A 14,755-nucleotide genomic window follows, 5' to 3' on the forward strand; every position below is an offset into this window, starting at 1 on the left:
TAAAACTTAGGTGACCTTCAGACACAGACAAAGAGATAATTGTATCGTCATCCACACTCGCTTCAACAGGACATGCTCTTCATTATGTTAGGTTATGGTTGCATGTAAATGCATGAGTATTTTGTTCATTAATCGTATATTTGCATAGAGACGAAATATAGTAAAAGTGTGGTTATCTAACTTTTCCCCTACGTTTACTTGTCCTGTTAGGGTTTTTAGCTCGATTGACCCGAAGGGCATATAATCTTATGTCATGGCGCGACGTCCGTCGTCTGTCCGTTCGTCCGCCCATTCTTCAACATTTCCTTTAAATCGCTTCTTATCATAGAGTATGCATGCACGGTTTGTAATCAAATTCGGTCAGAAAAAAAGTTTTTGGGGGAGGGGGTTTATATGCATCTTGTATTTTACCCCTCTGAGGCAGGAGGGACGGGATCCTATATGGATCAATAGAGGTAACAATCGCTTATCGTCATAGAGTCGGCATGAATTGTAATCAAATATGACCAGGTATTGTAAACGGACGGGCAGACGAACTACGGATGAAGGCAATTTGAATAGTTAAAGAGACAATTCACTCAGGCTAATTATTTTACATAACCAAGAAGCAAAATATAGCGTAAATGTATTGCTCTACATTTCTTATGAAACATATAACGTAAAACAATGACCAATTCCACGTCATTGTTAAGTATTTTAATTATTATCGCTGAAATATCAAATCTTTGATCAATAAGATTAAGCAGGTACAATATGGAAGTTGTACCTATACCCGAGCCAAAGTCACGCACGTTAAACAAATGAACTACATAATCACTGAGAAGGTGATAAAATGATTTTTAGGCAAGACAATTCACCTTATAAGTTAAACACACTACTGTCAGAGCGACAGGGTTCGGCATACAAAAGTTCGACCACAGTGTGTAATGGCGGACAGCGAGCGAGTTTGAACATTTCACACACATGTCACCACCATGGGCTTTCCAGGCATATCACAGTAAAACCGACTGATCTAATTTCCATTACAACTGGGTTTTTTTCCGATATATGTACACATTTTAATGTTCTCTTAGACTGAATTGTCCCTTTAATAATGATTGTCTAAAATAGTTGTTGCTACGGGTCCGCAGTGATATCAAGAAGCATCAGCAAATCTGACTAAATACAGAAAAAAATAATATAATATTGACTGCCTAAACCATTGTCTCCTTTAACTATTATACCAGAAACATATTGTTGCATTGTGAATTATCTAGTAACATTAATTAAAAACACTTGGATAGCACATTTCATCAGTTAACACACTTTAAACAAAAACTTCTTTACGGAGACGCTTTTAGAAATGTTCCTTGGTGTCACTGCGGTTTCTGCACGACGAGTGGTACGCATACGCTTCGTCATTGGCGAATCATTTTAAGCAACGTTAAATACATATAATTGAAGTTGTTAAACTGTTTGAATATCTTGTTCAGATTTATGAAAGCATGAAGCATCAAAGAAGTATTTTTTCATGGTTTTATTGATGAAAGTAAAGACACATCAGTAAATAATGTTTTGAATTCTGACAAAAACATTTTAACCACTGTCTACATTTGGTATTTATTAATAAGAAAGAGAAATTATTTACCCCGCTTGTGATTTATAAAAATATGGATATACATAAGTGTTGCTTTGTAGAAAAATACCATGTCACTCTCGTGCGCGGATATCTCAATATGCTTTGCCAGAGTTGTCGTTACCGTCTGTTACTTTTTCAGAGCTATATGTTAGACCATGGCTGAGAAGTTAGTGATATCTTACTAAAATTTACCATTGAAGATGCTTATACCCGAATACATTATTCTGACATCAGTCGACTCAAGTCACCTGTATATTATACTACCATTTTACGCAGTATTACATAGGAAAAATGATAAAAGTTGCGACATATACACTTGCTCAAGAAAGTTAGAAAGATTTTGCTTTTCATTAACATATTAAATTATCAGCATTGAGGTAAAGTATAATAAACACATCTGTCATCATAGAGACAGGACTTCAGTTTACACGCGGTAGGTCCTATTTTTTTAGATGAATATAATATTATTGGATAACAAATTTCTCTGGTTGTGTGAAGATATACAGTTTTTTTCAAACAAGGCTATATAAGGTTTGGGCCCTGTTTGCCCCCAAATCCATCAAATTTTCAAAACTGTTTTTTTAGTTATTTATTTGTTATATTTTAAATATTAAGTACATCCCTGATTCAAGTATAATGACTGTTTTCTACTTTTGAAAATGTTGTTGCCATGGTTACCATCCAAATATGCATAAATAACAAATTTTAGAAATTTAAACACTTTTGGCCATTTTTCGCTTAGTTTTTGTCTATAAAACTATGGGGCGCATCATTGAACAAAATTTATATTTACTGAGAATATGTTTGCACTTCCAATACATCGTTAGAAGAAATATTAAGATTGTTTAAGGATGCGTTCTATAGTTTCTTAAACGAAAACCAAGCAAAATATGGCTAAAATTTTAAACTTTTCACATTTTCATAATTTATGCATATTTCGAGTGGTTACCATGGCAACTGAAGCTGAAAAAAATAGAAAACTATTATTACAATTAAAATCGGGGATGTGTTAGATATGTTAAATGCAACTACTTCAATACTAAATTACAAAATTGATGGATTTGGGGGCCAGAAAGGGCCGAAGCCACACATAGTCCTTTTGTCACATTTAAACAATCAAAACTATACATTGTATTGTATCGAAATTACAATGAATTCCTATTTAAAAGCATCGTGAACGGAGAAAAAAGCTTTCACAAATTATCAATCAATAAATTAAAAAAATATCTAAGTTAACAATGATGCTTCGGATATGAAAGTTTCGGCCAACTGCATGGATAAATGTATTAAACATGGTCGCACAGAAACGACTCAGGGCAATCGCGCAATGTACTGTCAAAGTATTTCTGGATTGTGCTGTCGATGGTCAGGCAATTGCCAATGATATGAAGGTCGTGGTTTCTGTTGCTGGCTATATCATGACTTCCCCATTTATAGAGCCACTGAAGAGAGCACGTGCACTCAATCTGGTTACCCGTCAAATCGATGGTCAGGTCCGTATCATTGAGGGGAAGGTTCTTTATCGCGCATGGTACAGCTGTTAGTTGAGTATTTTGAAACTCGACTCTGGATAATTTTTTCGACTTTTTGAATGCATTGTCCGAAATATACTGCAAAGGATTATTATTTAAATTAAGGGTCTGTAGATTCGTTAAGTCCTCCAAGTCCTGTCGCTGGATGCTGTGGATTCCATTGAATGAGAGATCAATGTCTTTGAGTGTCCTCATATCTTGAAGCGCACCAGGTATACGCGAAATACTCGCATTTCTCAGACTCAAGCTCGTGACAAGTTTGATGGAGTTGGCAGATTGGTCGCTGACGAATTTCAGCATATTTTCACCCATATCTAACTTAGTAAGATTATCGAACTTTCCTAAAATTTGCGGGAAAGTTGTGATGTTATCGTCTAAAAGGGTGATCAAACCAATGTGTTTTAGTATTCCCCGTACCAGAGGAACGTTCATGCCGTAGTCACCAACTCTTTGGTTATGGTTGAAATGAAGTTCTGTCAAGTAGTTAAGTCTGCCAAAAGCCAAGGGTACGGATTGCAATCTAGTATGTTCAATCCACAGTTTCTTCAATGTCCTTTCAAAACCGTAAAATGCATCAATTGGCATCAATCCAAACTCACCTCTTGTAACGTTCAGCTCTTCAAGACGAGGGAAATACTTCAACTCTGTCGGCCATTTCGAATCAAAGTTGTCATCACCGAAGGAGAAACGTACAAGCGTATCTCCAATCTTCTTCATTATTTCAGTCTGGGAATGGAAATTTTCGATACCGTTACCAGACACACTCAAGCCTTTAATGTTCTTGACATTAATGACAGCTTCTGGAATTTTTAATAATCGATTGTTACTGAGATCCACATCCTTAACTGTAAGACCGGAAAATGTATTAAATTCAAAATCACTATTTTCCAGACGGTTGTTAGCCAACGACAATCGGGTAACAGTCAGGTGTTCGAACGTGTTGTTTGGCAGCTTAAGGTTCGGACTGTTATAGATACTTAGGGAGTTGAGTGTGACGTCATGGGTCAAATGGGGCAGAGTTACAATTCCTTCGCAAATGACGTCATCGGATATACAGGAACAGTTATGACTAGAAAACTCTGTCGGAAGGCACGGGTCTGCTTGTTGATAGGACAAATCAACAAAGGAGAAACCAACGGCAAGCACCTGTTAAGAAATATTTCCATATAATCATTAAACCCCGTCATTAATTATAATGATCATTTAGAAAGAGATAAAGGCGAATATATTTTCTTTTTAAGTGTTATATTAAGGTAAATTTTTGAAATGCTATTTTTTGTTCACTAATCAATTAAACCATAAGGTTTGATAAAGATATACTATGAAAATCATATTTATGATGCCGTAGAAATATGTACAACAGAGAATTACACACTGTAGAAATTCTTGTTTTATGTTTTGTAAATTTACATGGAAACGTATTATTTTACGATTACTGATAACACTGTAAACTTTCTATAAAATTATACACCATCACTTCACTTCATAGTCTGACCATATTTAATTATAACGATTTTTGGCAGTACGGCAAAAACTCCCCTTGAGCTATTTTTGTCTATGTAAAGGAGTTGTTGCATATAGGGGGAAAATCCACCCACGATTATGGTTTGATTTTTGAATTTAGATTAGTTAATTGCTTCAAAACAAATATGTCTATAATACTTTAAATCCGATTGAACCCTTATTATGACAACAGCGCCCCCTACAATAACACTTGAGCCTTTTACCTGGTATAAATCGCGTTTTTGTTGTGACTGAAAATTCACAACTTTGCCTTTTTAACGACATATCACACTTGGCTGTATCCAATACCATTCTATCACAAATCAAACGTTAATATAAAATTTTACAGTAAATACGACTTTTTCAAGTTTTAATTTTTCGTGTGAGCAACAGAATAAGTAAGACACTACTCGAGTACCCTAATTTTTTATGTTTAAAATGATATTCGGATTATCATCGTTTCAACAGCTCATTTAGATGAATCACTTGATATGCCATCTTTTTTAGGTTAATAACGTGTACTCCCTGTATTATCAGTGGGCACAAGTTGATGAATCACTGGATATGCCACGTTTTTTAAAAGTTGATTTCGTGTACTCTCTGTTTTTCCATAATATCAAAGTACTGATTGTACAGTGTAAAATATTACCGCTTTTACTGTAAGAGTTGAATGATATGATCAGGTGTGTATGTCGACCAAATCTTGATATTATCTTCATAAACTGGTATTTATAATATTTTTCGGAAATTCTACTTATCCGTTTTGAAAGAGTGGGTCACATAATGCTGAGAGTTGTGGTTTGACATATACACAATGCCATGTTGCATTCCAGAAATTGTAATAGCGTTAAGGAAATAAAAATTAAATACGACAGTAACCATCAATGTTACCATCGTCTCAGATAGGGCGTTAGCATTGCACCTGCTATACACAAAGCATCATCGTAAATGGCGACTAAATATGATACCTTTTTTATTTGACCACCAAGGAATTTGCCAGGTACTGAATATATAAGGGATTTTTTATCCATCATCCTTCATGAAAATGCATCCTTCAAAGACCATTGCTTTCTAGCAGCTTCATTTTGCTACAAATTTTGATCTAACTTCTTATAATTAAAGTAGACCTAAATACCTATATACATTAGTTTAAATTAGAATCGGTCGGTCTTTGTTTATATTACTATTTTCAAAAACATACTATTGTTACTAAATTAATTCTGGAAACAATTCTTTGACGAGGGTTCTTAGTTCTGTCCGTTGATCGGGCAACATCGTAGAATACATAAAACGACATACACGGGATGCCGTCCTTAAATGAATACAGCTGTAGTAGTAAGTCGGTAAAATTAGCGAATCAACCAGTTTACTTTCTGCATTCCTGACTCTATCAAATCGTTTTCATTGTTTGCTTGATTAAATCAACGTCCTATTAGCAGCCAGGGTCTATAAGGACAGCCTCCTTTGTATGCATTGTCCTGCGTATAAGAAGTGCGTAGTGTGTGATATTGGAGTATGTGGTATATTTGTGTTGTATCTTCATATATACTGGAACTCTTACCGTTTTCATGGTGCTATAACACAGTAGCATGCCGCCGAAGACACAAAGCAACACATCCAACCCGGTCAAATTATACTGACAACAGGCGAACCAGAAGTCCTACTCGCCTAATGCTGAGCGCTAAGCAGAAGCAGAAACTACCTCTTTTATAGACTTTGGCCATGTGACAGAACCCACCTATATGATTTAAGGCATGTAGTATGCTAGCATGAAAGGCTAACAAGTTCATTTAAGATAACAAGGGTCAAATAGGCTAAAAATTTAAACGACTTATTATGAATAACCACAGGCACTTGGCTCTATAGGAAAATATAGAAAAAGGTTGATTATTAACAAACTGTTTAAGAAGTGACAATGGGAATTCTCTCAATCGACAACCAGATGATTTATCTTTAATTTGGTATATGATACAATATATATCATGCCGTATAAATGTCACTAGGTATCCAGAAACATCAGAAAACAGCCAGATTTCAACTGGTCGGACACTGTGGTGTCCTCCAATGATCACGTCAGGGTTCTAATTGGTACCTCACTGGGATTTTATTCTGGGACTGTAGCATGCTAGCATAAAAGTCTACCAAGTTTGCCCAAATGAATGACCTTGACCTACCTTCATGATCACATGAGTCAATTAGACCAAAATAAAACAACTTCTTGTGAATATTTAAGTGGGGTCGCGGTGGCTGAGTAGTTAAAATGTCTCAACATATTACCACAAGCCCTCTTCCTTTGGATCGCGAGTTCCAATCCCATGTTGGGCAGTTGCTAGGTACTAATCGCTGATCGGAAGTTTAGCTCTGGGTACTCTAGCTTCTCTCAACCAACAAACCTGACACGTCTTTACATAACACAGGCTGTTCATATGACGTTAAACATATAAAACAAAAGTTTTTGTGAGTGTCAAAATGAATGACCTTGATCTTCATTCATGTTCTAATTCATCAATTATACCAGAAACCTAAGTTCCTTGTATTGCCGTACTTGTTTGACACTACTGTATTCTTTGACAGTTTTGTTTTAGGCCAATAGTCTTATGACTGTTGATACCTATGAGCCTCTTGTTAAATCACGAGTCAGGGAGACCTAGAGTGATCGTGCTTTGTGCGCCGTCTGTTGTGCATAATGTTTCATTCAAACGACTTCTTCTGAATATCTGAAAGGTATCGAAACATGATGTTTGACCTGACGTATTCTTGAATAAATGGCTACAAAGTTGTTTGTCATATGAATGACCTTGACGTTAATTCAAGGTCACAGGGTTCAATTGGCAAACATAAACGACTAAATGACTTCTTAAAAATAACTGTGACGCCTTGCATTATGCTGGAATGAAGGGCTTCAGATATGTCAAATATATGAAAATCTTTGAACAGCTTTTCAATATGTAAAATGCCTAAAGAACTCAATGGGTCTGTAATATTTCGCATAAATTGTTTACTTGGCCTACTTTCATGGTAACATTTTTTTTTAAATATATCTGACACCAAGAACGTTTATTGAAGAGCTCCTAGCGTGCATATCTTATTTATTGGTCAAAAAAAGGTAAACAATTTCACTCCACTTGATTTTTCACTGCTATATAGTTTGTCCATGTTTTATTGTGAACTTTGGTACACCAACTTACATGGGATACTTTTTACTAAAGTATGACATCGATAACATTTTTAACTCTCATCACTCTCAGTACTTTGATATTGGGTAAGAAATGAAGGGGACACGTAAAAAAAATGCTAAAAAGTCGGCATATCCAGTGATTCATCGACACAATATTTTCATGAGTCGATTAATGATAAATCAAGATAATTTTGATTGTTTAAAGTTTAGGTTACTCGGAGTTTGTCATTGTTATCTATGGAATTAAATAAAAACTAATAAAAATTAAGCGCAAAACTAGAAATTGCAAGAAAACCCCAACAGATATGACGAAGAATTGTATATCGTTAAAAGAATAATACGAAATGCTATGTTATTACACCAAAATAATTTATCGTTTGCATGTGTATGCCTAAATATGATACATTAAAGGCGCACAAGTAGGAATCGGACGTAAAACTTACGAAAGGTGGCGCTGTAGTCGCAAGATTGATATATTAATGGAATTAGTACTGCTCCGATAGGTATTATGTGCCAAATGATGCATTTTCACCAACCAATTAAAAAAATCGATCGTTGGTGGCCATGCAACATCTCCTTTAAAAACCTGTGCATTGTAAGTTTCGTAATTCTCAAAATGTTGGTAACTGTTGGTGGTGAATTACACATGAATAGCTCTTCTTGATTCGTTAGTATGAAAATCACGGCACATATAACTTTATCTTGTAAGAAATAATGGTGAATATTCCTCATTGCCAACACGCTATGTGACTCAAAAGGCGGATAATTCACAAACTGATATCAACATATGAGCCGTAAAAACAAAACAAAGGTTACTAAACCAAAACTTACTGTAAAAACAGATATGTATTATTGAAAAAAATGTCCTTACGGTATATATCTGTAGTGTACGATTAAAGATGAGAACCTTACAATACATTTCTGATTTATTATGACAAAATAATGGGTAAACAGTCCATTTATAAAAAGTTAAGACATTTTGTGTAGATAACAAAACAGAATTCCCCAATACCCTTTACATTGGTGTCAAACCTCTGCCATCGGGGTGTCGACTTACAGCAAAACAATGTCGACATAATATCACAAATACCGACACAAACACAAGAAAAAGTACATGCCGACATAATAAATCCATCTCATTTGTATAACATATCAGATAGAAATAACGCACGTGATCTATGCAAATATTGACTTATTTCTAAATATTTCAGTCTATCGTAATTTTTCTATAAAGACTATTTTCGTAAATGCGATCTTATCCTTTGTCAAGTAACGATTTGTTTCATCTTATCATGCTGTTCGATGTTTTTGCCAGTAGGTATAATATAACTCCTTTAACTATTACATAAAACAGCGTACTTACCCAGAGCATGTACATGCTTGATCGATGATATGTTTGCATGAACACCTATAAAACAAAAACAGAATAAGTCATTTAATATATTCCACCGCTTAAAAAGATATTTTTATCTATCAAAAACAGGCTATGGAGCAAACGAACTATCATTTTATCAGATGCAAAAGTAACTTACTTTACACAATAACTACCATTGAAAAATATGATCTTCTAATTCTGCTTCAAGATAAAAATATTAAAAAGAATAAATTGCGTCCCGAAAAAAATACGTCGTATATATTCTATATGAAATAAAGTACCAATTGGGCATGCACCAAAACCAAAATGCAAAGTGCATTATTTTATATTACTTTCTGTGTTAATTTTACATAGATATACACGATTTAACACTGAATTGTTGTTCAAACGATGAGTATCGTTTATGCTCTATCGGTGGTGGAGCATCTTTAAATTGCAAAAAACAATCTTATTTTATATATCGTCTTTACAATCTTAATGACATATTGTACTTATAATACATGAGAAGTATGTTCTCCCTCTAATATTAATCGATGATGTTAGTCAAGCTCAACTTGTTGGTCGGTGGTTTTTGCTTCTCCTTGGTGTGTCACACATTTTTAATAGATTTGATTTAAAAATGAAATAAGAATAAACATTCATGGTTGTTGAAGAATCAATAATCAATTGATTATCAAAGAACCTGGAAATGTTGTCCAACAAATAATGAATATGATAATAATAAAAAGGCCTACTGCGATCACTTAGTTGATAAACAAGTAATGCAAAATTGATACTTACACGATAGGATGTCTTCACGGAAATGACTTAGCTGTACAAAACAACTGGTATAAATATTCAGCAGAAATACGACAGATGGTCCCTGTGTATTATCAAAAGGTTATCATGACTAGCGAACACCGTCGGTAAAGGAATGGCGCCTTGGAGTAATACATTTTTTTTATTTTTTTTCGCAAATAAAATACTTTGCATATCGGCTTAAACTTCATTCTTGTTTTTTTTTAAACAAATTATCTTTTTTGTGCATTGGGGAAATAATCATTATCATCCTGATCCTTTTCCATAATATATTTTTCTTTTCAAGATACGATTTTGTTTTATTTTTTTAACTATTTATGTCAGCTGATCTGTGATTTAAAAAACATTGAGGATAGGTGCTATGAAAAAAGAAATGACATAATAAATAAAATCGATGTTTTTATTAAAATATTTTGAGTTGATGCAAAGTATAAAAGAAGGTAAAATTTTTGATTAGTTGATTCGGCGATCATCAGCTAATATCACTTTAAACAAAACCATAAGAGTGTAAAAAAACTATCGCAGAATAAATATACAGACATGAGGAAAGAAAAAGATCACGTTTAACTTCTTTTTAACAAGGAAAAAAAATAATGTTTCCGAAAATAACCATATAACAAAATATTCCCTGTCAGTTGGGAATATATATTCAAACATATATATTACGTATAGCAATACACCAAACCCATATTGGTCACATGGTTGGTATCAATCCGTAGTCGTTCTAGACGGGAACAAGTATTCCTCAGCTCCACACACAGATAAGCATTTGTTGTCCTCGACGTTGACCAGAGAGTGCGTCTGGTATCAAGCGACCTGTTAATAGACAAGATGGTTCGTTCAGGCTTCCTTCTGGTATTTGTGGTGAGTAGGAACATTGAATTAGCTTAATAGAAGGGGTTAGGCTTTATTTAATGGGAGGCAATATGCTATATTATTTTCTTTTTTATTTAGGGATTGGTCGAGATTATTCTATATACAATGGAAAAAATTGGCTATCAGACTATATAAAGACTATATTATATCTATGTTTAATGGAAGGGTTTAGGCTATATTATTTATATTGATTATTTTTGTAAAAAAATTTTTTTAATTTTTTCTTGTATTGATTTGAAAATACTATTGTGAAATCAATTTATGTAAATAAATCTTCATTCAATGTTACGATAATATGCTAATTACCGAGATGAGTTAACTTTGTATTCAATGATCTTTTGTTTTCAAATTTCGGTAATTGTATTCGATAATATAGTAATAATAATACACCTATTACATGTATGTACGCACCATTAACTAGCACAACACACAATATCCCCATGTTTTAACTTTAAAATGAACATGTGAATTTATTAGAAGCATTGACAGTGACATATATATGGAATAGTGATTCTTTTAAAAACATTTTGCATGCGCATTCTCTATGGGTAGGACCATTTACAACAGCCTCCCTTGGACTAACTTATCGATCGGTTAATCCGATAGAATATTTTCTGAAGCCCTTAAATCTTTTTACTAAAATTATTTACTGAAAACTGTTTATAATTATTATTAATATGGCTATAGTCCAGGGGGCAGGTGATGGGGAATATCCTATCTACGGTAACAAGCCCTATTCTGTTTTTGCATATCACAGAGGTATCTGTCCTTTCGGGTAAGTATTGATTGTTACGTCATGCGTTTTCGAGCGTAATGTCATTTTCGGAGAAAACCACTAGAATTGCGCTCACAAAATAATGACGTATCCATCAATATCTACCCGCAAGGGAGCAAACTCGTCTATATTTTTAGACGAGATAGGTAAAAGATATGTTAATTTATATTCGTATGAGCATTAATGTAAGTTTACTTTAACAAAAATAAATAAGGTACATATCACAGAACGGAAAAGAGGTTAGTTTTACATCTGGATCATTGGATGCTTTGAAAAATGAATTAAATGAGATGTCGAAATTATAACTACTAATGAGCTAAAAACAAGTCATTAGAATCCTCCGTCAATTACTCAATTCTTATCGTTGCAGGTGGAGGCCATCGTTTTATGCAATGCCCAGACATTCACAATCCCTTGTTCGGGTTGCACGTGCTTTGATAGAGATGGTAACCACGTGATCGATTGCAGTGGACGCCGCCTCACAACTGTTCCCGATGGAGTGAGGAATCAGGGAAACGTATACGAAATAAACCTCTCAGGCAACTTACTAACACACATGAGGTATGCAGACTTTACAGGGACAACTGCAGACCACATTAACCTCAGCGATAATAACATAACAACCATTGATGACGGCACGTTTGATGCCAATCCAACTTTGCTTAGTCTCGATCTACACCAAAACAACTTGTATAATTTGCCTGAAGCTTTAACGCATCTTGTGAAGATAAACTCATTGGATGTAAGAAACAACCCCACCGATTTTCGCGCTAATCCTATTCAACTGACTGACCATGTCATGAAGGAGATGGGTGATACTATTCAGACGTTCCAGTTCGGACATCGTGACCTTGACAGATGGCCGAACACAATTGACCACTTCCAGGACCTTCAGGATTTGACATTAGACGGGTCCAGTGACAACTTGAAAGTTATACCAGCCCAGGCCTTCCATTCGTTCCAGAGCACTCTGTTGAAATTGACTATCAAGAATACGAAGCTGGTTGCCGTGCCGCTCGGTGTAAGCACTCTTCGCCGCATTGATGAGTTCCACTTCGATAACAACTTGGATGTTGGCAATGAAGGTGTGGTAGCGCAAGCATTCTTCCGCACACATGGTACACTGCGCACACTCAGTCTTATCAACGATAATCTCACACGCTTTCCACGTGCATTGGCGTACATACCCACCCTGCGTAACTTAGATATGAGTCACAATCGATTGGAATTCATAAGTGACGAGTCCATCGCAAACATGCATATCACGAACTTGACAATGCATTATTGCAACCTCGATAGAATCCCAGGCGCTCTGTTTCACCTGCAAAGCCTTACTGCGCTGGATATGTCGCATAACAACATGATTACAGTTGAGAACAACGATATAGAGAACATTCCGAATGTCGACAATTTGACACTAGCATACAACCCAATAAAATTCATATCAAACACAGCGTTTGGTAACCATAAACACCTAGGCAGCGTTGATATCAGTTTCACAAATCTCACCACAATCCCTGAAGCGTTCAATACTACTACTGTCGGGAAAATCAGTATGGAAGGAAGCCAGGTTGACTGCATGTGTCGCTACGTGTGGGTACGCTCAGTCGTGAACCATTTCGATGGGTGTTGTATAAACATTGAAGAGTCCATTGAGGATTACATACAGTACTACGTTCCACTCTGTCCCGAATATATTGAATTGAACGGCCCGCAACCCACAGCCGATTATTCTCTTCTACAACACTTCAAAAACCCAGAACCTCATTGTCAAGATCATTAATCCTGAATTAATCTATACGGAGTAAAATCATTGCTGCAATTGATTTGAAATATAGTCTCATTTCTTTGACATTTTACATTTTTATCTTCTTAATCTCTGATAGTTGTAATATTGTAAATGAGTTTGCTTCAAAAAAGTTCATAGAATAAATACACACTTACGAATTCATTAAACCATCAACAACTTGAGGCTTTTTATGTAAGCTTCAACAGAGTTGTTTTTTGTGTGATTTTCAGTTTGAATAAATAAAGGAATTGAGATTTTTAATTTGTGTATTATTTTTTATGAATAACGGTATATTACGCTATCAAAGGACCCGATCCACCAATACTTTACATGTTGTTCAAAAAGATTTTCAAGAGTTATTTTTTAATTTTGTTTCATTATAATCCAGATCCTTGATCTGATTCAGACGAAACAGAAGGAAAAAAACCAAGACTAACGAACAATCTTAAAGATGAGACAATGGCGGGACAACCATTATCGAAAGATTCACTTGCATATTGTTAGGAGATAGTTTAGCGTACGTGACATCACTTGAAAAATCATTTTGTGCAGGAATGCAAAACATCTTAAGGTATTCAGAACAAGATCGAGATGTAAATGAGAACGATAATCTCCATGTTAAGGATATTGTCTTGAAGTTTATGTCAGAAAATCTGAACTGTGTTCTCCAAAATATTTTTTTTATAATTTGACCACAAATTATGAATCAGACACATGAACAGACTTGTAATTCTAACCCTTACCCTAGCATCTGTTTGGTTTTATTAGTTGAATGTCCTATCAACATCAAGAGTCACACATGTAAAAGGACGTACCAGGTTTGTTGGTGGAGCAAAGTCAGAGTACCCGAAAAACTAAAACACTGACCAATGCTCAATACCTGGCACTGCCCCACATAGGATTTGAACTCACAACCCAGAGGTGGAGGGCTTGTGTTGATATGTCGGGACATCTTAACCACTCGGTTATGCGGGGATGTGGGCGTTCTTGAATAAATATTTTGTCCGTCTATAATTGGTTTTCAGGCATATCGTCGAAAAGTAATTGACCGACTGTTGAGCAATAGAAGTTAAGTATATCCCCGCGAAATCCATGGTGACCACCATGACCCCAACAGGGGTCAACATTTTAAAGTCATCCAATGAATATTGTTATACACGTATTAGTTGGTTTTATTTCTGACGAGATCTAGAAATCCAAAATACACGTAGTGGTCATTAAAAGATCAAAACATAAAAAGGTCAAAATTAAATTCAATAAAAAAATGTATTGAGAGGTGTTTGGGTCACTGGTGTGTTGTAGACGGTTCCT

The 14,755-nt window shown here is 35.1% G+C and overlaps 2 protein-coding genes across 2 annotated transcripts; one reads left to right on the forward strand and one right to left on the reverse strand.

The window, feature by feature from the left end:
- Positions 1-1,501: 1,501 nt before the first annotated feature.
- LOC138307344 (chondroadherin-like) lies at positions 1,502-10,094 on the reverse strand. Its single transcript, XM_069248041.1, has 3 exons — positions 9,987-10,094; positions 9,195-9,239; positions 1,502-4,296 (listed from the first exon to the last, which is right to left on the reverse strand). The coding sequence occupies exons 2-3, from the start codon at positions 9,231-9,233 to the stop codon at positions 2,905-2,907; spliced, it is 1,431 nt and encodes a 476-aa protein (XP_069104142.1). The 5' UTR covers positions 9,234-9,239; positions 9,987-10,094; the 3' UTR covers positions 1,502-2,904.
- A 607-nt stretch (positions 10,095-10,701) lies between these two features.
- Positions 10,702-13,705, forward strand: LOC138307343 (leucine-rich repeat-containing protein 40-like). Its single transcript, XM_069248040.1, has 2 exons — positions 10,702-10,868; positions 12,026-13,705. The coding sequence occupies exons 1-2, from the start codon at positions 10,836-10,838 to the stop codon at positions 13,436-13,438; spliced, it is 1,446 nt and encodes a 481-aa protein (XP_069104141.1). The 5' UTR covers positions 10,702-10,835; the 3' UTR covers positions 13,439-13,705.
- The last annotated feature ends 1,050 nt before the right edge of the window (positions 13,706-14,755 follow it).

Source organism: Argopecten irradians, chromosome 14 (assembly GCF_041381155.1).
Source record: "Argopecten irradians isolate NY chromosome 14, Ai_NY, whole genome shotgun sequence".
NCBI lineage: Eukaryota > Metazoa > Mollusca > Bivalvia > Pectinida > Pectinidae > Argopecten > Argopecten irradians.

Excerpts from the sequence above, each read along its gene's own strand:
- LOC138307343 (XM_069248040.1), top strand. The coding sequence starts at position 10,836 with ATGGTTCGTTCAGGCTTCCTTCTGGTATTTGTG. Across the intron at positions 10,869-12,025 it reads GCTTCCTTCTGGTATTTGTG|GTGGAGGCCATCGTTTTATG; the intron begins GTGAGTAGGAAC and ends TTATCGTTGCAG.
- LOC138307344 (XM_069248041.1), bottom strand. The coding sequence starts at position 9,233 with ATGCAAACATATCATCGATCAAGCATGTACATGCTCTGG. Across the intron at positions 4,297-9,194 it reads CAAGCATGTACATGCTCTGG|GTGCTTGCCGTTGGTTTCTC; the intron begins GTAAGTACGCTG and ends ATTTCTTAACAG.